Source organism: Castanea sativa, chromosome 5 (genome assembly GCF_040712315.1).
Source record: "Castanea sativa cultivar Marrone di Chiusa Pesio chromosome 5, ASM4071231v1".
In the NCBI taxonomy this organism is placed as follows: Eukaryota; Viridiplantae; Streptophyta; class Magnoliopsida; order Fagales; family Fagaceae; genus Castanea; species Castanea sativa.
The window spans coordinates 74,804,187-74,825,136 of record NC_134017.1 but is presented as its reverse complement, the minus strand read 5'-3'; the positions used below and the strand labels follow the sequence as shown (position 1 = coordinate 74,825,136).

Sequence of the window (20,950 nt, the reverse complement as noted above, 5' to 3'; positions counted from 1 at the left end):
TTGCCAGAAAATTATAGGATAATGCTTTTTTTTTTTTGAGTTGTTGGGTGATAATTGATTGCCATCATGACATAATTAAGAACTTCCAATTAGTTATCGGGGACTAAAATAGTAAAATGAGCACAACTTTTTGGAACTATATAGTTCCAAGACTCTTGAGCAACTTCGATTTTGCAGTGCACCATGGCAATTGTCAATTGGTTGATGCTCCTTTTGAGTATCGCATGATAGCAATGTGTGCTTTTTCGTTTCTTGAAAAATCAAAAGGTGCTATGTGCCGCACAAGGAATGGCTAAACTAAAATAGATAGGGCAGTTTCGTATCGCTTCAATTAACTCTAGTCGGCCTAAAATCTGTGAGGCCTAAAGTCCATTCCTAAGCCCAACTGCGAAGTAAGGGTTTGCCATACATTGCGCGTACTTCAAATGCAACCCTGGCGACCATGCTTAGTTGGGTTACCTTAGCCCAAAACTCATTGAAGTGAAATGATTGCCAACCTTGATGTGGAGTAGTTTGGGCCAAATCAAGCATTGGATTGAGATTGTGGATGGACACCTAATGTACGAATACATGCATTTTTTTAATAAAGTGAAATGATGTCCAACCTGGTTGTGGAGTAGTTTGGGCCAAATCAAGCTTTGGATTGAAATTGTGGATGGACTCCTAATGTACCGAGACATGTAATTATCTTGTTGGAAAAACTACAATATTGATCTTCAAGTTTATCCTGTATGCACAATTGATCCATCAAATTTGAAGTAAGCACAATTGGTCTTTCAAGTTTTAAAACTGAGTTGTATTATTTTTTTACTAACTAACGTTAGTGGTGTTACTTATGTGACTAATGGAATAATAATTTGACATTTTTTTAATAATGTGACATTTCTTTTATTAAAAAATTATTAAATAAATTTACACGTGAGATGCGGCCAACAACTTTGCTGTGGCCACTATTCTAGTAAGCATTTCACACTTGTCAAAATTTTTTTTTGGTGCCATTTTAATTACAGCATCTAAAACAAAATTATTTCCTCAATACCAAGTTTTTGATCAGCTGTTTTAAAAAAAAAAAAAAATATTTTGATCTGCTGCTCTCACCCCACTACCACTGCCACCATCCTCTACATTAACCTAAATCGGCCGCAAATTCACACAAAGGCAAAGAAGAAGTGGACCCAAACAACGACATCATTTCCAGCATCAGCGAATTGGGCACCGAATGAACATCCTGACCCAACTTTGCATTCTTACCAGCTTGACTCGCCTCAGTTGGCAAGGAGATTGTTTGATCTGTGCTTGGACCATATTAGAAAGCTTGCCAACAATTGCACTGGTCTCCAAGGATTTCTGGTTTTTAATGTTGATGGTGGAGGCATTGGTTCTTGGCTTAGCTTCAGGGACGAAACCAAGATTCGAAGTTTAGGGGGGGGGGGGGGGGAAGTATAAACACAAAAAAGTTTATGAAAATCAAAACTAATATCTACTCAAGCTTTGTCAAATTTCATCCCATTTATGAATATTATAATCTCATATTTTCACAATTTGGATTAATACTGATTTAATTGGTGGTAATTTTTTTGGAATTTTGTTTGAAAATTTTCATGAATTGGGATATCAACACTAGAGGCAGTGCTGCATTATCAGCTTCAAATTATTTGTAATTTTTTTCTCTTTAAAAAAAATCAAATATTATAGATAATTTTCTCATCATCAACCATTCAAATAAAAGTTTCATTATTTCCATATTAAATAGTTCTATAGTTTCAAATTTTAGTCCAAAAAATAAACCAAACAAACATACCCCACAAGCAACAACAACATTAATGTTAATAAATTATTTTCTAAAAATAGTTAATAATTCATAAAATAAACCAACAAACAAGCGTTATCAATTAATAATATTTATTACTAACTACTGCACACATTTGATTCATAGTTCCCACGGGCTTCACTTTTTGATTCACAGTTTCCAATTTTTATTTGTAAGGTCACAATTTGCACCCGAACCCAACAGTATGAAGGGAATAGGCCCAAAAAGCCGAATACAATGAAATGTGTAGAGAGTGGGCTTGAAACCTAGGTTCTATGGATGTTGAATAACAAAAATGATGGGTTAGATTCCCAATTCACATGCAATGAACTGTTTATGTAACAGAAATTCTCCTTGGACATAAGCCGAAGACAATTTGTATTGCTTTTTTCCTCTTCTAAAAATAGATTACAATTGAAGATAATGGTGTGTACAGTGTTTTCCCTCTTTCTTCTTCGATCCCCCTCCCTAAATGCCTTTCTCTTCCTTTTATACTATCCCCCTCCATCTCTCCATCTTCCACGTATGGATTAGATCACTCATCTAGATACTTGTCCCATCAATCGCCCTTCCGAAGTCTTCAAACTATAGTTGTAAGGCTAATCACCGCTGTTCAGATGTTATTTCCTCATTAATGCGGCCAAAGAAGTAGGTGCAAAGCCTTTAATGCGGTAGTAGCAGCTTTCTATAAGATATTTTCCACCCGTTCTTCCTCTCTGTGCCCTTGTGAAATATATCTTCATACTAGTCATCATGGCGTACCAACTGACCTTCACTTCATTTAGCCGAGGAGATACCCTTCCTCAAACTATTTCCACCAGCCCCTCTCGCAATAGTTTGCTCGTGGGCCTTTAAGTTTGACATCATTATTATTACTGAACCCTTCTCGGACAAGTAAATACCCTCGGATCAGGTCCAAGACCCAGATCATGGCTTGGACCTTTTGTCCTCACACTATTCTTTTTTTTTTTTTTTTTTATCTCAGTTGTCCTTATCCGACCATCTCTTTTTTCAAATTCAAAAGTCAAGACTTAATCATTATTACAAAGGATGACTTCTTAAAAAGTACATAGTAAACTCACACACACATAACACACTGCACTATCAATCTATCACAGTGGCAAAATGGAGACAGAGAGGATATACATCATAGATATCATACAGTGCTATATTTTTTTCAAAATGGGGGGAAGAGGGGGGGGGGCATGGCCCCCCTTTGCCCTAATGTGGGTCCGCCTTTGCTTGGCTTCCTTCTCTCAGCTGCATTTGTCTATTGTTTATGGGAAGAAATCAAAGCTAGTTTCACATCCTGACCCAACTTCGCATTTTGTAATTTTTTTTAATAAAAAAATGCCACATCATTAAAAAAAATGACAAATTATTGTTCTGTTAGTCACGTAAGTAACACCACTAACGATAGTTAGTAAAATGACTAATACAACTTAGTATTAAAACTTAATGGATTAATTGTGCTCGTTTTAAACTTGAGAGACTAATTACACACATAGGGTAAACTTAAAGGACCAACATTGTAGTTTCGCCTATTTTCTTTCATTGTTTATCTATATATCTTTTTTTTTTCTTCTTCTAGTAATTGCCAAGGCACCTATGTACTCCATGATTCTTTAAGTTTTTGTATTCCTCGCATCTCTCTTTTGGTATAAAAGAGATGCCATTCTTTGTAAATAAACTAATGAATGTAAATATAATATTTTTTTCTTCCTTATAGTCTCTCTTACAAGTAATCTCTTCTTTTGTATTTGTGTTATTGGAATCAGAGTCAAGGCTTCCTCATTGTTGGAATATTTACATGTGAAAGGATAATTTGAAGTCCAACATTTGGATACTAATAACAATAATAAGTGATTTTTTTTTTTTTTTTGAGAAACAAACACACACATAGGGGAGAGAGAAAGAATAGATAATCAAATGAAAGAGATTAATATATTTTAATAAAAAAAGGCAAGAACTATTTATAAATAAGGGAAAAAAAAGGTATATATATATATGTATGTATGTATGTATTATTAGCCTATTTTTACTAGAAATGCCAATTAAAAAGTTACATTTAATTGAGATCAACCGATCAACACTGTCACGTTTGCGAATCTATCTACTCATATTTACATTTAAAAAGTTACATTTAATATTTTTTTTCTTTGGGTTTGGGGGGCGTGGAAGGTTAGAGCGACAAAAAGAAGCAAAAGGGCATTACATGAATAGAATGAATAAGAATCAATATTAGTTCGGTAAGGTTTTACCCATGCATCGATTCCCATCAAGAGAGTCTGAATGGTCAGACTCAATCTCACAATTATTTCGCTTTCAATCACTTGGTTTAAAATTCAATAAGTATGCATTCTAGCTTGATCGCAAATGCTTGTATACAAAAATATTATGAGATAGACTAACACAAGTGCAAACTATGAGTATAAATACCCTCATTCTTCACTTGACATAGGTATGTAACTACCAAGCTCCCGTTGTTCTCTCAAATAACAAATATTATCACTAGTGCCAGCTAAATTGTTGGAGTGCTCTCCCTTAGCTAGATTCCCTTCAATTGAATTCTATTTCTAGCTAGATTTGCTATACGTGTTATTTAAGCTAAATTCCCTCCGATTGAATTCTATTTTTAGCTGGATGCATCACGCATTACATATTTGATTTTTAAATACCATATATTTTACATTCAAATAAAATCTGAAGTCAGTTAGCCTAAGGAGTATATGTGTTCATCGTGTACAGAAGTTCACTGAAGATAACTGCATTATTTGTGAGAGGTTCCACTATATTTCTTAAATTCCATTAAAGATCTTTCAACCCACCTAGAGGGAGATTGAAGATTATATGTGTGAATTTTATGAACCAAAACTTGCCGAAAAATCTTATGAATTTAAATATATATATATAAATACCATTTGTATATTAAGAGTCAATTGACAAGCAAAAGCAAAGCATAGTCTCTAAGTTAAATTCGTCACTGCTGCTCTCATTCATATTCATTGTATCGTGTCTATTGAAGTTTTCCCAAAATAAGAGTCAATTGACTTTCCAAATGAGTTTTTTAATGGTTAGTTTTGGGTGCATGAAAATCATTCAAAATTCAAAAAGTATAATGAAATTAAGAAAAAGAAAAAAAATCTTCCATCTCTCAACAACTTCACAGGGGTCCTTTTCAATCTCTCCTTCATTCCATAAAGTTCGCAACTATCTTTCCCCTTTTATTTTTATTTCCATGTTTCCCAACCTTTTTGGTCTTGTCTATTTATTCAATTTCTAATTCTCAAAAAAAAAAAAAAAAATTATTATTATTTGGGGTCTAAGTTGAAACGCTTGGCGTAAGGTCCACGTGAAACCATAGGTTTAACTGTTTAAGCAAAGCGAGCAGCACGCACCGCCATAAACCACTGTGGGCCCCAACGGCGAATACCTCTTCCAAACAACAACAACAACAACAACAACAAAAAGAAGAAAAGAAAGAAACCCCAAAACCAATAAAACGCACCGTTTCTACCATCAAATTCTCTCTCTCTCTCCTATGGTGGCTGAAAGGTAAAACCCTAGACGATGAACAAGGCTGAATCTCCAACGAAAAAATGCTTTCAACAACAATAGCAACAGCTACAGCTACAACTATTCACCACCTGCGCACGTTAGCACGTACCACTCCTTTTAAGATTCTCATTCTCGTTCTCTCTCTCACGCCGCCGCCGCCATCGCCATGTCTAGGTCCGTCTTTCTCTCTCTCTAGCTCGATATTTTAGGGTTTATTTTCTCAAATTTCGGATTTTTATTTTTCCCGAGTTCGCTGTACTTTGCTGACTCGTTCCTCCAATTTTCTGGGAATCTTAAGAAACTCGGTGCAAATATCAGTCTTTGTTTTTGTAACTCGTTGCATAGTTTTCTCATCTCACAGTGTAATTTTTTTTTTCCTTTTGGGTTCTTAAGAGTGCTTGATTTATGGTTTATCTTTGCTATTTCAATGCAAAATTAGCTGATTTCGTTTTTGTTAATTGAAAATATTTTAGTGTTTTACTTTTTGATTATGGTAACCCCATTTTGTTGAATCGTAATGTATTTTATTTGATTTCAAATAGTTCATAATGGGGGTTGAACCAAAGCAACAAATTTAGTTTAAAATTTTTGTTTTTTTGTGTTTTTTGTTTTCTTGGTGGATAAGTTAGACATGCACCCAGTAGGTATTGAAACCAAAATCTCGCTCTTCGTTTCTATTGTTATGGTAGGTGGAAGTGTGATTTGAGCTAGAGATTATTGGCAAATTTTAAGATTTGAATTGAGGAGGTAGAGTGCATCAGTAGACGTAGTCATTGTCGAATTGAGGGAACAAGAAAAGGTTGAGAAAGACCAAAAATAATATTATTAGTTGTTTAAAAGGACATGTTATGTTAATTAAGGTAGTAAGTAACAGAGACTATGACTTCAGATAGAATAGAATAGACAAAAGAAAACATGTTGGGACTAAGGCTTTGTTGTTGTTGTAATCTAAGAAAGTCTTTTAAGCTTCATGGGTTACTAGATATTTCAAATTTGGAGGTTAATATTATTATTTTTATTGGTAAGTTACACATGCACCTGATTGGTCTCAAACTCTTGACCTCACCCTCTACCTAGAACTTATAAGGGAGGAGGTGCTACTTGAGCTAGTGCTCATTGGCATTTTGGAGGTACTATTATTTTTTGTGACAGTTTTAGTATTTCGAATGAAAGGGTCCTTGCCATTAGCCAAGGGTTGAAGTTATGGAGAAAGGGAGATTAATATGCTGAAGCATGCATTGTCATTTTGACCTATCCAAAAAAAAGAAAAAGAAAAGAAACTTGCGTTCTCATTTTGGAATGGTTCTAATGTTGGACTTATTTTGAATCGTAAAAGGCAATAAGGTGTGTTATATACTGAATAATGAAGATATGTTAATTTGTTTACTTACTTAAATGATTTTTTATAAGTAAAATAATTGGGATTGTAGGGGGATACAATTTATTTTAGTGATTATAATAAGTTTAAAAAGATTTATGATTATGTTAGCTGTTGTGTAAAATTTTGCAAAATATTTGTTGTGCTAAGTAACATAATTCTGACAACTGCAGACTTTTGATGTTTCGAAATATAAAGAAAGTTGCGAATTCGGTTCTTAGAAACCAAGGGAGGAATTATCCAGTAGTAACTAAGCACACAGGTATTTCTACAGTTGGGCTGCATCTACCACAATACAATTTATACTCGTATAATAGGTTTTCAAGTAGGGGGAATGCTTCATTATCATTGTATAGCACCAACAAGAGTTTTGGCCACAGTTTTTTACACAGGAATTACTCTGCCGTCTCTGCAAGTAGGTTAGTAACAAATCATGCCCAGGTTGCTTGGAAAAGGCTTTACCAAATATATTCTTCCAATGGTCATTCTTTTACCCACTTAAATAGGATTGCTCAAGCAGTAAGCTTGGCCTTGACACGCTCTCACTTGCTAGTTCCTGGTATTTTTGCCTTCACATGTGGACAGCTAGCATGGGCCCAGCAAACAATGGCAGACACAGAATACTACCCATCACAGAACAGTTTGTATATGCGTGCACAAGATGGGCATGCATATATGACCTCATTACTGTTCTCAGTAGTAGAAGGCGTAATATTGTTCCTGAGAGCCCTCTATTTATCAATTTTGTTTTCACCCAGCATCATGATGGCACCATTTGCAGATTCTTTTGGACCTCAGTTTAGAAAAATGTGGCTTCAGGTTGTTCATCGGACGCTTGAACAAGCGGGTCCTGCATTCATAAAATGGGGACAATGGGCAGCTACTCGACCAGATCTTTTCCCCAGAGATTTATGCATCAAGCTTTCAGAGCTTCACAGCCAAGCGCCTCGACATAGCTTTGCCTATACAAGGAAAACTATTGAAAGATCATTTGGTCGCAAGCTCTCTGAAATTTTTGAGAATTTTGAAGAGGAACCTGTGGCATCTGGAAGTATTGCCCAAGTGCATCGAGCTTCTTTGAGATCTAGATACCCTGGTCAACAGGCGAAACCCATGGTAGTTGCAGTAAAAGTTAGACATCCTGGTGTTGGTGAATCAATCAGGAGGGATTTTGTGATAATCAATTTGGTAGCAAAAATTTCACAGTTCATTCCTACTCTGAAGTGGTTGAGGTTGGATGAAAGTGTACAGCAGTTTGCAGTTTTCATGATGTCTCAAGTAGACCTTGCTAGAGAAGCTGCTCATTTGAGTCGATTTATTTATAATTTCCGTAGATGGAAGGATGTTTCATTCCCTAAACCAGTGTATCCCCTTGTGCATCCTGCGGTCTTGGTTGAAACTTATGAGCAAGGGGAAAGTGTTGCACACTATGTTGATGGGCTTCAAGGACATGAACGGATTAAATCTGCGCTTGCTCATATTGGGACTCATGCACTTCTAAAGATGCTTCTGGTAACATTTTCTATTTGGATTTGACATGGCTTGCATTGATTCTGTTGCTTTGGCATTTGGTGATTGCATTGCATTGATTTTTTATTCTTGATTTTCATGTGAATCATGTGATGGTTTTATGACACATAAAGTCTAAGGATATCTCTATTACTTACCCCCCCCCCCCCCCCCAAAAAAAAAATCTCTATCAATTAAAGCTAATGATTTTCTAATGATTGATGATATACCCTGAAAACATCCTGAATAACCTAGACAATCAACAATTGTCATGGTATGACTGAGTCAAGGACTCCCAGTTTCATGCTATAGTAAATGTTTTTCCTAGGTTAAGATCCCCAAGAGAACCCCAGCTCCTTCATGAAAAATTTCTATAGGATAATTACTAGATGCCCCTTTGGTTGTGCATGCCTTGCCTCCTCATTCATAGTGTCATCCTTGATTTTTTTTTCTTTGGATGAGTAGTGTCATCATTGATTACTCAGTCTAAATGTCTAGTTGTATCTGTGAACATCTCTCTCTCTCTCTCTCTCTCTCTCTCTCTCTCTCTCTCTCTCTCGATATTTATAAACTTACAAATAAGAGAAGCCTAGCATACCTAATATAGAAGCATATTTTCGAGGAAAATGAAAGAGAAAAACGAAGAAAAAGTGGAAACTCTTCCTTTCCTTCTTCTGCGTTTTATGCGCTGGTGATTTAATATGTTCTTGATTTTGCATTCTTGTTTTTCTGTGATAATATCATTTTCCAGTTGTTAATTATCAGTTGAAGCTAGTTGTTAAAAGAATATATTAGTTGAATTCCTGAGGTAGTTTTGTTTGAAATTTAAGTACGATATAGTTTTGGTTTCCAAGATATCAGAATTTTTTCTTTCAGGTGGACAACTTTATTCATGCAGACATGCATCCTGGAAATATCCTTGTACGGGTACCCCAGAGCAAGTCTCGTCGAAAAGGGCTCTTCAAAACAAAGCCTCATGTCATTTTCCTTGATGTAGGCATGACTGCTGAACTTTCTCAAAGTGATCGAGTAAACTTGGTGGAGTTTTTTAAGGCTGTTGCCCGTCGAGATGGCCGCACTGCAGCAGAGTGCACACTGAGATTATCAAAACGACAAAACTGCCCAAATCCCAAGGCTTTTATCGAGGTAAGATGTTGGGGACAGCTTTATTCTTAGGAATGATTGTTCAAAGTCTGTGTAGCTATACTCTCTACATAGGACCATAGAAATTTAATTGTATATCTTTCATAGTTTTATGTATGATAGGAAATCATCCCTCCTGAATCATATTCGTCTTCTTTTTTTTTTATAAATAGTAATGAGAAAATAAAATGTGTTTGTAATTTTCTGAATAGTTTTGAGCTTAAATCATGGTTTGTTTGTTTCTCTAATAATTACTTCGTAAATGAATAAGAAATGCTTAAATGTGGCACTTAAAATATGTATTTATACTGAGTGTTTTCGTTATTTATTTGACGACTTCATTTTCTCAATGACATTCTGACATTAGTAATTTCTTTTTATGCTAAGTTCATACATAATATATACTTTTGTTATCTGTTCTTTGATTGATTTTGTCCATACAAGTTTTCTGAATATATATATATATATATATATATATATATATATATATATATTTAATTTGTTTTTAATTTCTATTGTATGATTTTTTAGTATTTTTCTGCACACAAATTTCCTGAATATCTTATTCTAACAGGAAGTGTCAGAGTCATTCGCTTTCTGGGGTACTCCAGAAGGTGATTTTGTCCATCCTGCCGAGTGCATGGAGCAATTGCTTGAGAAAGTTAGGCGTCATCAAGTCAACGTTGATGGTAATGTCTGTACCGTGTTGGTAACAACATTAGTTCTTGAGGTAATTTCTTACTTCTTTTTGCCATATCAGCTCTTGTATGACATGCCTGTTATGACTACCCTTAATAAGTGAAATAATATAATTTGGTTTGCTGACTGAAGTGCCTGTTTTTGCTGAAAGTAGTCCTCAGTACTAGTTGATGTAATGCATTTTGCTGATTTTGGTACTTGGTTTTATATTGTAGGGTTGGCAGCGTAAACTTGATCCTGCATACAATGTGATGCACACACTGCAAACACTTCTACTCAGAGCTGACTGGGCAAAGTCTCTTTCCTACACAATTGAGGGGCTGATGGCCCCATAAAAAGGTTCTTGTATGTTGATGCTCTTGAAAACAATTTTGACAATGCTGAAACCTAATGGTATACCAGTCCTAAGAAAATACATGATTGTCTTAGGTTTGTTTTGTATTTTTTTTCCTGCTGCCTTTTTGAAAAATTTTGTTTTCCTCCCATTCATTTTGTGAAGGTCTTATCCTTCTGTATTTAACGTGTTATTTCCCCCGGCAACTGCTGTTAACTCATGCCTCACAATTGTCAAGCAAATACAGTAAAAATGAGTAATATAAAGGAAATAAAATGGTTATTTGAAATTCTTTCATTCTTAGTCCACATTTTGTACAATTACCATATTTTTATGTAAGATTGTAAGAAGAATAATTAGCTCAGTTTTATTTGAACTTCTGGTTAATGTATTTGGTTCAACCATTATTTAACTTGTATAAGTAGGGTATTGATAATCCTGTAGTTAACTAGCTTAGTTGGCTTTGAGAAATCTTTGGATCGATCATACGGTCAAATGATGGCAAATTTCGATGCAATATAGCACCAACTAAAGAAGACTAGTATTTCTTGTTTAAGAAGATATCAAGTTGGGTGTTATCTAATTATTGATGCTACTTCCTTCCTCAACACCTGGCTTGATTCTGTTTGCCATGTCGATGTGTGGCTGGAACTGATCATTCAGACAGAGCGGTGGCCTACCCAGTTACCTTCATGTACGTATATATATATATGCTTTCTCTATCCATATTGCTATCTGACACGTTTGTTTAAAAATATGTAGTTGAGTAAAGATAGGCTGATTTTTGTAGCAGCCATTTGCAGGCAAAGCTTGCTGGATTTAAAAATTCCATTGCCAGAGTGTTTTATTTTGAGGTGTTCATGTTTGTGATTTTTCAACAATCAACAATCAACGACTGCATTTTCTTTGTACTTGTCAGAGTACGTAGTCGTAGATGTAGACTGGGGGCTTAGCTCCCATTAGTGTCACCTGTAGAGTTCCTCCTAACAAAAAAAATAAACCTCTTCTGCTGTCCTAAATTAGTAAAACCCGTTTTTGTCTTTTTCAGACCCAAAAATAAAAATCCATTTACTTAAATTGGTCTGCTTCCTCTGACTGGGTTTGGATGAGGGCTAATTGCACATGATTTGAATGATAATTACTAAAACATGTAGGCCCACTGGGGGTTGAAATGTAAACCGAGGCCCGTCCAAATGGAAATGGGTTATATGGGGCTGAGGAGGCCTCCAAGCCCATGGTCTGGTCTACGTATTAGCCAGCCAGGTACATCAACCCGGCGCCGGCCTATCTCGAATTAAAATGTCACAAATCAGCTGAGCTGCTGGGTGGTTGCTCCTATCTGGATCCTATGATTTCATTTTCAAGAGGTCCCCAAATCAACCACCCTTAATTAATAGTAATAGTAATACACCACTACTCAACTCAAGCTCCCTTTATGGCTGTGTGTACTATGGAAAGCTTGTAGTTAATTAGCTCCCTAATCAATCAAAATAATAATAAATAATAAATAAAGGTTCCTCTCTGGCTCCTTTCAATTCTTCCGGCTATTCCTGCCTCAATGAACGTTAGTTAATGTTCCTTCCATTACCTGTCCTGCAACTTACCATGGCATCAATTTCGCTTAACTCACACGCCTATTGCTAGTTTGCACCTCTCAACTTAGAAAAAGAAGGAACATGGAACATTTAACATGGTTTGTTTTTATAATTGTAAATATAACACGGTTGCGTTGCTTGCATCACCTTTTCCAATTCAGTACTCCCATTAATCTCATTCTATTTATCTAGAAATATTTTTTTTTAGGTATTTCATTTTTTATTGTCCCAATATGCTCATCGGCTTTAATTAAAAGTCATTAGTTTACTAACTTATCGACATACACCTGGTCTTAAAAAGTTTTAAGGACAATTTTAAAAACTTCTACAATTTTTTTTTTTAAACAAAATTAAATGTTCTTTTAAAAGTTAGATTTTTCAAAAGTGAAGGAACAAAGCGGGACGAAAGAAGATTCTTTAAAGTTTAAACTCATATCACGTAAGAATTAATAGATCATTAGACGAGATTACACCCACAAAGATTCAGAAAACAGCTATACGCATGAATCAGAGCTGTTCCAAGTTATGGCTCTTTTTTCTCTCAATTCCTCTCTCGTATGCACAGCAGAGCAGAATCAAAACCTAGAATTGTAATCTTATTAAAAAAACATTCTGAGTGGTATATTTGCTGGTAGCTACGATCATAAGCTATTATTATGCGACAAATGCCAGTAAATCAAAGATGAGCATCACATTTACTCTGATTTCCTCATTAAATATTCCAGATGCTTTTTTACTTAAATCAAAATCCATGCGTGCTGTAGACTGTTTGCTAAGAGCATAATAACAAGTGGACAATTTTCCGTAAACTGAACAATATCCAATGCAACAACAGAGAATTGAGAGGTGAGATCTAGTATTCATTCTCTTGAGGTGATTGAAGCTTAATTCCCCTGCATTATAAGGAAAAAAAAAAAAGAAAAAAAAGAAAAGAAAAAAAGAAGCAGCCCGTAGCCGTCCTGTGTTCAAACTAGCTTTGGATGCCCAAGGGAATTTAAAGCACCATGAAATCAATAGCGAACATGGTCATATGTGAATTCTAATTCAAAGTCCAATATGATTAACACTCCATAGATAGGTGAAGGGCGCAATGTGACAAATTAATGACATGAAAGTGAAAACTTTTAGAGTTTCAAGAGCTTGCTCATCCAAGCTTACTGCATAAGGTGGGAGGAATACACACACACAGCTATAAACGAGTTAATAATCGGTGGGAGGAATACACACACACAGCTATAAACGAGTTAATAATCACTCTCAACACGATGGACCATTATCCTATATCAATGGAGAGCAGTGACAGCAGTGTCCTAGAAAAACGACAGCTATAGTCGCATAAATACATAACCATTGCCTCTCGTTGGACATGTAAGTCTGTCCTTTTCTTCTAACCAAATGCAAGAAACATCTAATTATGTTAGAATGGCCCTTTTATGGATGGATGCTTTTCTTAGCAACTGCAGTCTCTAAATTAGAACCAACTATGTATCTACATAGAAAAATTTCAAAGTTTTTTATATGCCATTACTGCAATCATTCATGGGACCATCCATATTAATGAACTTGCAAAATGAATATGTACTACAAATAGATTCAATGCACCAGAGTAGGAGCAGTCCCTCAATACACATTCGATACCACACTTTCTGAAGTACTCTTGAGCTTTTCAAGTATAAAGACAATGGATCTGGATGTCTGAAATAACTCTATTCTCATTGGGGTGTTACTTTCTGAGAGGTCAGGAGGTCCTAAGCCATAGCACATTATATGCATCATCAGGTGGTTAGAGGTATGTTGCGGCACATGTATACTTTTCAAGTTACATACAAGCATGCAGATTCTTTTGGCTCTATATTATATAACCCTTCTTTCAGATTTGAACCCATCCCATCAGCTGTATTACAATTTATAAGGGAAATGATGGATATGTTGGACCTCCAGCAAATTCTCAGACTCACACAAATATAGTCTTCTCTCTCTCTACCTGGTATGTTTTTCACATTCTGATAAATAAACTCATCACTTTTGTTAAGTATGAAGAGAGTGATGCAGACCATAAAATGGTAATTACAGTTTTGGGTGGCACCTAAAAGTCCAAGAATACAGCAATAAAAACAAGAAGTGGATACTCCACATTTTTTATTTTGACAAGTATCATGCTAAATCTTGACGTGCTCAAGGCAAATCTACCAATTGATACAAGTGCAAGCCATAGAGATAAATAGGCAAGCAGAATAGAAATAATCAGTAGGGACACTTACATAGTGCATGTAAGGTCACGGATTTCTTTCACTGCAGCACTTATACCATGAAGGGCCATTTTCTTCACCTGCTTTCAACAAAAAAATGGCCTCTCTATTATTGATCAATTCTAGATGATATATTAGAAATTAAGATTCTAATAAAGTCTACCTCTAGCTTGTCTACTTTTGCCTTGTGGTCTTCAGGAAGCAGCCGCACTTCATCAATCAAATGGATGCACTCGGTAACATTTTCAGGTGAGACAAAGTCCAACACCACATGAACGCAAGACTGTAGGTCAAAATAAATGAAGTTCACAAGATTATGATGGGGGTATCACAGATAATATTATTATTATTTCTAAATTTAACCAAGAAACTGAAAAATATAAAAGTTCCAGATCCACTTGTAACAATAAGGCAAAATCCTAAAAATCAATAATCCAAATCAGAACAAACACACATCATTCATCAATCATATATTTACTCCATTTAATCATTTTTTTGGGTTCCTGTTAAAATTTGAAAGAAGAAAAGAAGCATGCAAAGAAGATTATCACAATTTTCAGCCAAAAAGAAAAATAGCACATAAAGTCATCCTAAAGTTTTCACCATTATGCAAAAATAATGTATTATATAGTGATGCATGAGAACAAGCTGCGCAATTATATGCATAAAATCCATTCATTCATCCAGAAACTATTATAACTTAAGAAAAAAAATAGATATCAATAGAATTGCACACATGACCTTGGGATTCCTAATCTGGTATGGACATCCAGCAGGAATGATGACAGCCTCACCAATGCGTTGCTCAAAAGTCCAGGGTTCAATTCCTGGTGGCAGTGAGAGGTGGGTTATTTCAGTTATTCTTCATTGAAAGAAAAAAGATGAAACCCATGGAACATATACTTACCAAACTCCTCCTTAAGCCTCATTTTGTGGGTTGTATCAAGAAAAACACTCTGATCAAGAATTGGATGAACTACCTGCAGAAGTATTTAAAGTGAATCAGTATTAACTCTGACCTGCTAATAGAATGTTTCTTCTTTTTTTGCACTTACATGCTTGTGTAAACCAGACATATGGCTGAACTCATTAGTGTGCCTTTGGAGATACTCTATTAGCTTTGGAACATCTTGCCTGCGAAAGACATCCCATTGGGCTCCAGGAGACTCGGACAATAATTTCTTTCTATAAGAATTAGAGTTTTGACTGTGATTCCCTAACTTCCTCTTATCTGATGTTCGAGAGCTCAGAACAGGCCCATTAGAAGATAAAGAGGCTTCAGTATCAAAGTCGGAATCAGAATCATATCCCTCATCTTCGGACATCTTACTATTTTTGAGACTCCTAACACATTCTTCATGTGAAGCAGGAGAGAAGCAAGATACTCTAGCGACCCTCTTTCGCAAGTGCATTTCCTCCCCAATCATATTCTGCAATCCTGAGTCTTCTATGTTTTCACCATTTGACAATTTTTTATTTACTTTATTAGCTTTTATTTGATCAGTAGTCCTGGATGACTCCCTTTGACATTGAGAATTGTGCTTTTTCAGCAGTTTTCTTATTTTTGAAAGCTGTTCTGCAGAGATAGGGGCATCTGTAGTATGTGCCAAAATATTCACCTGGAATCACAGAAACAAACAAATGGCACAGATTACACAATTTTCACAGAAGCCTCGACTACACACATGCCAACTAATCTCTACCTTCTATAATATATGAAAGAATGAGCACCAATGCATATATATTCAGAGGGAATGCTACAAGGGGCAGAATAATAAAAGAAGATACTACATTTGAAGATGCTAGCTTCCCAGAATAACATAGATTACAGCAGAGTTAGATGCTTTTCTTTCAAAATGCCATATATGACTAGAAAATTGGATGAGAATTGGTCAGGTTGATCCTCCTAGATCACTAAAAGAATATGTCACAGACTCACAATAAACAAGAGTAAATAATTTAGGTTTGCTTGAACAACTAATTATTTTGATTAGGAATGAGGATAAGGGCACCACTGAACACATCATGGCTTGGTTACATGAACTATTGGACATTGTCACATTATAGCACAAGGAACCTGCAGAGAGAATAAGGAAGGTCATACTAAAGAGCATGCATGTTTCAACTGAAGCTTATTCTCAAAAGGATGAGAACTTCAACTAAAATCTTTGATCAGCATATATATATAACACACATTATGGCAAAGATAATGGAAATCTGATCATCCATAAATGATAGGTTTTCTTTTTCCTTCAGGAAAAGAGGTGGGGGTGGGGGAGGTTAAAAATTGTCAATTAAGTAAGAAACAGAGCATTTCTTTTTCAATTGAGTAAAATAGAGTGGTTTTGACCCCAAAAAAAATGCATAAATCCAAAATTCAAGAGATGAATAGTAAATTTGATCACAATGCTGGGAGAAAGAACTAGGCATACCACATCATACGAGTCATAGCATAGTTTTGCCACGGAATCAGCCTGTACATGTTCCTCAGCATAGCCATAGGAAATATAGACACATGGACCTAGGTCCGGCTTTGGGATTTCCTGAGGCAACTTCGCAGCTAAATTTAGAAGACCAGATATAGGATTCATATATTCTTGAAGTGGTAAAGAGTGGATTATTTGAGCATAATGAGATGGAAATTGTTCTTGAAATAAATGCGAAGAAAGCCAACCCTTCAATTTAAACTTCTCTTGCCACGTATTCTTATGTGTTTGCCCATTCAGAGAACCCATAAAATACTGCCTGATACCAATTTCTACCTGCCATGACAAAATCAGGATACATGAAGCAAACAAAAACTATGAATAAGAACCATGATTTCATCCTAACAATTTTAACATGAATGCAAAAAAGTATATCACATTCTAACATGGCATATATTTTAATGGGAATACACTGACCTCGCACCAATCCAAGCAATTGGTAGCTTCGAGAAAATCTTTATTATTCTCATATCTGGCAATGCTTTGCTCAAGATAAGTGCAGAACATGACTACTGGATCCCAGTTCAAATCTGATGCAGACTGAAGCACGTTACGAACTATTACAGGATGGCCTCTACCCCAATGTTTCTGAAAGTGTTCAAGCTTATCATTGTGAATGTCCAGAAGTGTGGGGTAATACAGATAATTGTCAACAGAATCTTCTCTTGCAGCTGCTTCTTGCAAATGCTCAATTCCATCGGCTTTATGATCTATGTCAAGACATACTGAGCAGCGTGAAGATGTGTCAAAAGCTTCTGGAACCTCATAGCTGCAAACTATTTCTTCAGCACTTACTTCCAGCTCTTTGATCCAACTCAAGGAAAAAACACATCTCAAATCAAGGAAGCTATCACCACAACCACCAAATTCCGCAGGAGGACAGGATATCCTACCATTAGCATTACAAGCTTTCCAGTCAGACACTGAAGCAGATGAGGAAAGGAATGTACCAGAATTTTGCTTGGCCAGCTTCTTCAGTGAAAGTTGCTCGTCACCAGATATACAAGCTTTCCTTCCATTTGAGTTCTTTGAAATAAATGTGTCAATTCTTCCAGTGAAGCTCCCACGACAAAAATCCTTACAACAACCTAAACAGAGATTATATGAACAATTTGGACAGCTTCTATGGAGATCCACAATAGAAGTTTTGCAGTTATTGCTGTGCCCCAAGTCATATCATGCAAAAGACAGACAACAAAAGACAAATTAGTCAAATTCCATCAATGATACCAAAACTTTCAAGAAGAATATAACATACCAGCAATTTTGCTCATTGCAGCCAAATTCAGACTCCTTGATATGAACTTCGGAAGTTTTCTTCCCTGTTGCACACAGATACATCAGAAAATGATTATAAGGTGAGGCACAAAACATCAATAAGTGGAGAATCATTGTCACTACCATTTGTTATTGCCTCTGTTTCAAGCTCAACACTCCGGTCGTGGTTCATTCGTTTTAATACAGGAAGAAGCATACAGATCAAATAATGGAAACGCAGTATTTTTTCGGCGTTATTTTCCTCCCCTAAAGAATCCTGAAACAATGCATATACAGAAATTGAAGAATCAGCACTCAAAATTGAAACAAGCATGCATAATTCACCTATCAGCCAACTTTGATGTCAGACCTTACTTTCTCTGTCTTTAGATTGATTAGCTGAACAATCCTTACAGGTGCAAGTTCCACGACAGACTGGACACGCCATCTTAACATCTTCTTGAGTATCAGAATACCTAAATAAAATCAATTGGTTCAGTGACCTGGAAATAAGTTTAGATAATGTTGCTAAGGGGCATAAAGATGTTTCACTCATATATAATTTCAATAAATAAGTTGGGAAAAATATATAAATTATGAAGTGTAGGAATAGTTTGAAAGAAAGCACGGGAGGAGGCTGCACACACAAAGTTCTATAAACAGTTCTAAATGAAAAACCATGAATGAATGAATGGTTTTGCTTCTCCTCCTCTTAAAAAAAAGGCTTTCAAAGGGATGATTTCTTTGCCAGTGTTGGCTGCAATATAAAGAATTGACCACTCTTTTCTCTATCTATGCCTGTGCAAGTGCATGTGCGTTTGTGTTTACATGTTAATATTACTACTACATTTTTTTTATTACTATCTAGGTTATTGTGTTCTTTATAAAATAATTTTAGCTAACCTCCTATTTTTCAGTAGGAGGACCTTTTCTAAAAGATTCTTTATCCTAGTCCACTTATGAGTTAAGAGTTGGGCCTACTCGTACATTCACAAGCTGAAATGCATCATTATATGACATGCCTTTTGAAACCATGTTAAGACAAAATCGTTTTAAGCTTGAAAGGGAAAAGATATAATATAGATAAGGGAATTTTTACCTGTAGGATCCAATATTATCTCCCAAACTGTTTTTTGCTTTCCTAAGTAAGTTCTGGCCCCCAAGGGGAGGGGACGGGGAATTGCTAACTAGTAACCTTTACTTCATATGGCTTGATCCCTAACTAATTATCCTACCTATTGTGGTTTATGTCATTGTTTTCAAAAGTGTGATATACAAAATTGGATAAGGAAATAGGTAAATAGTTAACTAAAGTGGCTAGACATAAATTCTTTATGCCTTTGATTGACATAAGGATTTAAATACATCCTGCACTGATTTTTATCATTCAAAACTCGTTTCATTCTTTTCTTTCATGATCTCGCACTTGCACTATATAATATAACCATTCTTCTCCATTCTTTTCTTAGTCTCAACACTGCACCAATAAATTGAACATTTGTAGCAACAACCCACATTATACTACACACAATTTAGCTAAACTCAACACAAAACAGAACATTGATAATCATTTTCAATTAAATCAAAAAACAAAAGCCGAGTGAGCGAATCAAACAAACCGTTCTTTGATGCAATCCGCACAGAAGAACTCTTTCTGACAACTGGAACACGAGACAAGACTCAACGAGCCGCTTCTTCGACACCAATGGCACCTCCTCTTCCTCTTTCCCCTCCTTGATTCCGCCACATTCCGACCACAAGGCATGAGCTACATTCAACAAAACCAATCAAAAAGCAAATAAACACAAACAAAGAAAAAAAAAAGTAAAAACCACAATTAGTACCTGCATTGTGCCGAACGGCAAAGGCTCGATGTTCTTGGACCGGAAACACCGCCGCCTGACCACTCCGTTCTCCACTCCTACTTTCACATCGCAATTTCCATCTACATTGTTGAAATTCCGCGGCGAAGGCGACGGCACCGGCGATATCGCCATAACTCCGTTCGGCAATTGTCTCGTCAACTCTTCTTCTTCTTCTTCGCTGTTGTCCTCCAATTCAATCTCATTCTGCTTCGTCTTCATATTCTTCTTCATCTTCACCGAAGAAAATTCGCTTTTCTTGTTCTTCTTCTTCTTGTTGTTCTTCTTCTTCTTCTCCAAGTCTCTCTTGAGCACCATTCTGATCAGCTCCAGCTGCAAATTCCCTTTCTTCTTCGACCTCATCTTCCGCAATGTCTCGTCCAGCAACGCCGCCTCCGAGCCCGAAACCCTCGACGGTTTCTTCACCTTCCGCTTCATCTTCACTCTCTCTACCCTAATCCCAAACTCCGAAGAAGCCGTCGTCTCTTTACCGCCCTGCGATTTCTTGCTCTTCTTCTTCCTCTGGAGCTTCAGAGACTCCGGTACTTTCTCCTTGTACTGCCTGTGACGGCCTTGGAGATAGTGAATCTCGCAGAGCTTCATGTTCTCCATCACTCTCCTCTTGCACCGCCATTGCCGACCGTCCGTACGGCTACACCGCAGATGGTCCGCCAGAGCCTCCTCTTCCTCCATTGCAAATTTTTTTATAATTTTCTCGGAAAATTGAAATTTTCTCGAGAAAATTTTGCTGGGGAGTGAGAAAAAACGAGAAGTGGCTGAGATTTTTGGGGTCAGAGAAAAAGAAAAAGGGCGTTCGTAATTTATTTAATATATATATATATATTTTCTGTTATCTCTTCGGTGAGTATTTATTGTGAGAGATTGGAGTCTAGAGTCTAGAGAGATGGCATATTCCGTAATTAACGGGAAATAAAGAGTCCAATTTGGTCTCGATTTCTTCAATTTTTTGATCACAAGTGGGGATCAGGATCAGTGTAATTGCCACGAATCACGACTCTTTCAGATTTTGTTTTCGTTAGTAGCAGATTTTATCTTTTATAGCAGACTGT

At 36.2% G+C, this 20,950-nt stretch overlaps 2 protein-coding genes across 7 annotated transcripts; one reads left to right on the top strand and one right to left on the bottom strand.

The window, feature by feature from the left end:
- Window positions 1-5,409: 5,409 nt before the first annotated feature.
- Window positions 5,410-10,734, top strand: LOC142636656 (uncharacterized). The gene is made up of 5 exons (XM_075810931.1): window positions 5,410-5,542; window positions 6,920-8,258; window positions 9,132-9,401; window positions 9,973-10,128; window positions 10,313-10,734. Exons 1-5 carry the CDS (start codon window positions 5,535-5,537, stop codon window positions 10,430-10,432), a joined length of 1,893 nt encoding a protein of 630 aa, XP_075667046.1. The 5' UTR covers window positions 5,410-5,534; the 3' UTR covers window positions 10,433-10,734.
- Window positions 10,735-12,586: 1,852 nt separating this feature from the next.
- LOC142636116 (lysine-specific demethylase JMJ28) lies at window positions 12,587-20,950 on the bottom strand. Of its 6 annotated transcripts, none has more exons than XM_075810201.1 (13): window positions 19,863-20,950; window positions 19,638-19,786; window positions 18,389-18,494; window positions 18,163-18,295; window positions 18,020-18,083; window positions 17,179-17,920; window positions 16,708-17,037; window positions 15,331-15,894; window positions 15,183-15,255; window positions 15,017-15,102; window positions 14,439-14,558; window positions 14,288-14,355; window positions 12,587-12,608 (listed from the first exon to the last, which is right to left on the bottom strand). In XM_075810201.1, the coding sequence occupies exons 1-13, from the start codon at window positions 20,571-20,573 to the stop codon at window positions 12,602-12,604; spliced, it is 3,153 nt and encodes a 1,050-aa protein (XP_075666316.1). In that variant the 5' UTR covers window positions 20,574-20,950; the 3' UTR covers window positions 12,587-12,601. The 6 variants fall into 6 exon arrangements, with proteins under 6 accessions (XP_075666316.1, XP_075666313.1, XP_075666312.1 ...); XM_075810198.1 differs by lacking the exon at window positions 12,587-12,608 and adding an exon at window positions 12,710-12,919; XM_075810197.1 differs by lacking the exon at window positions 12,587-12,608 and adding an exon at window positions 12,926-13,215.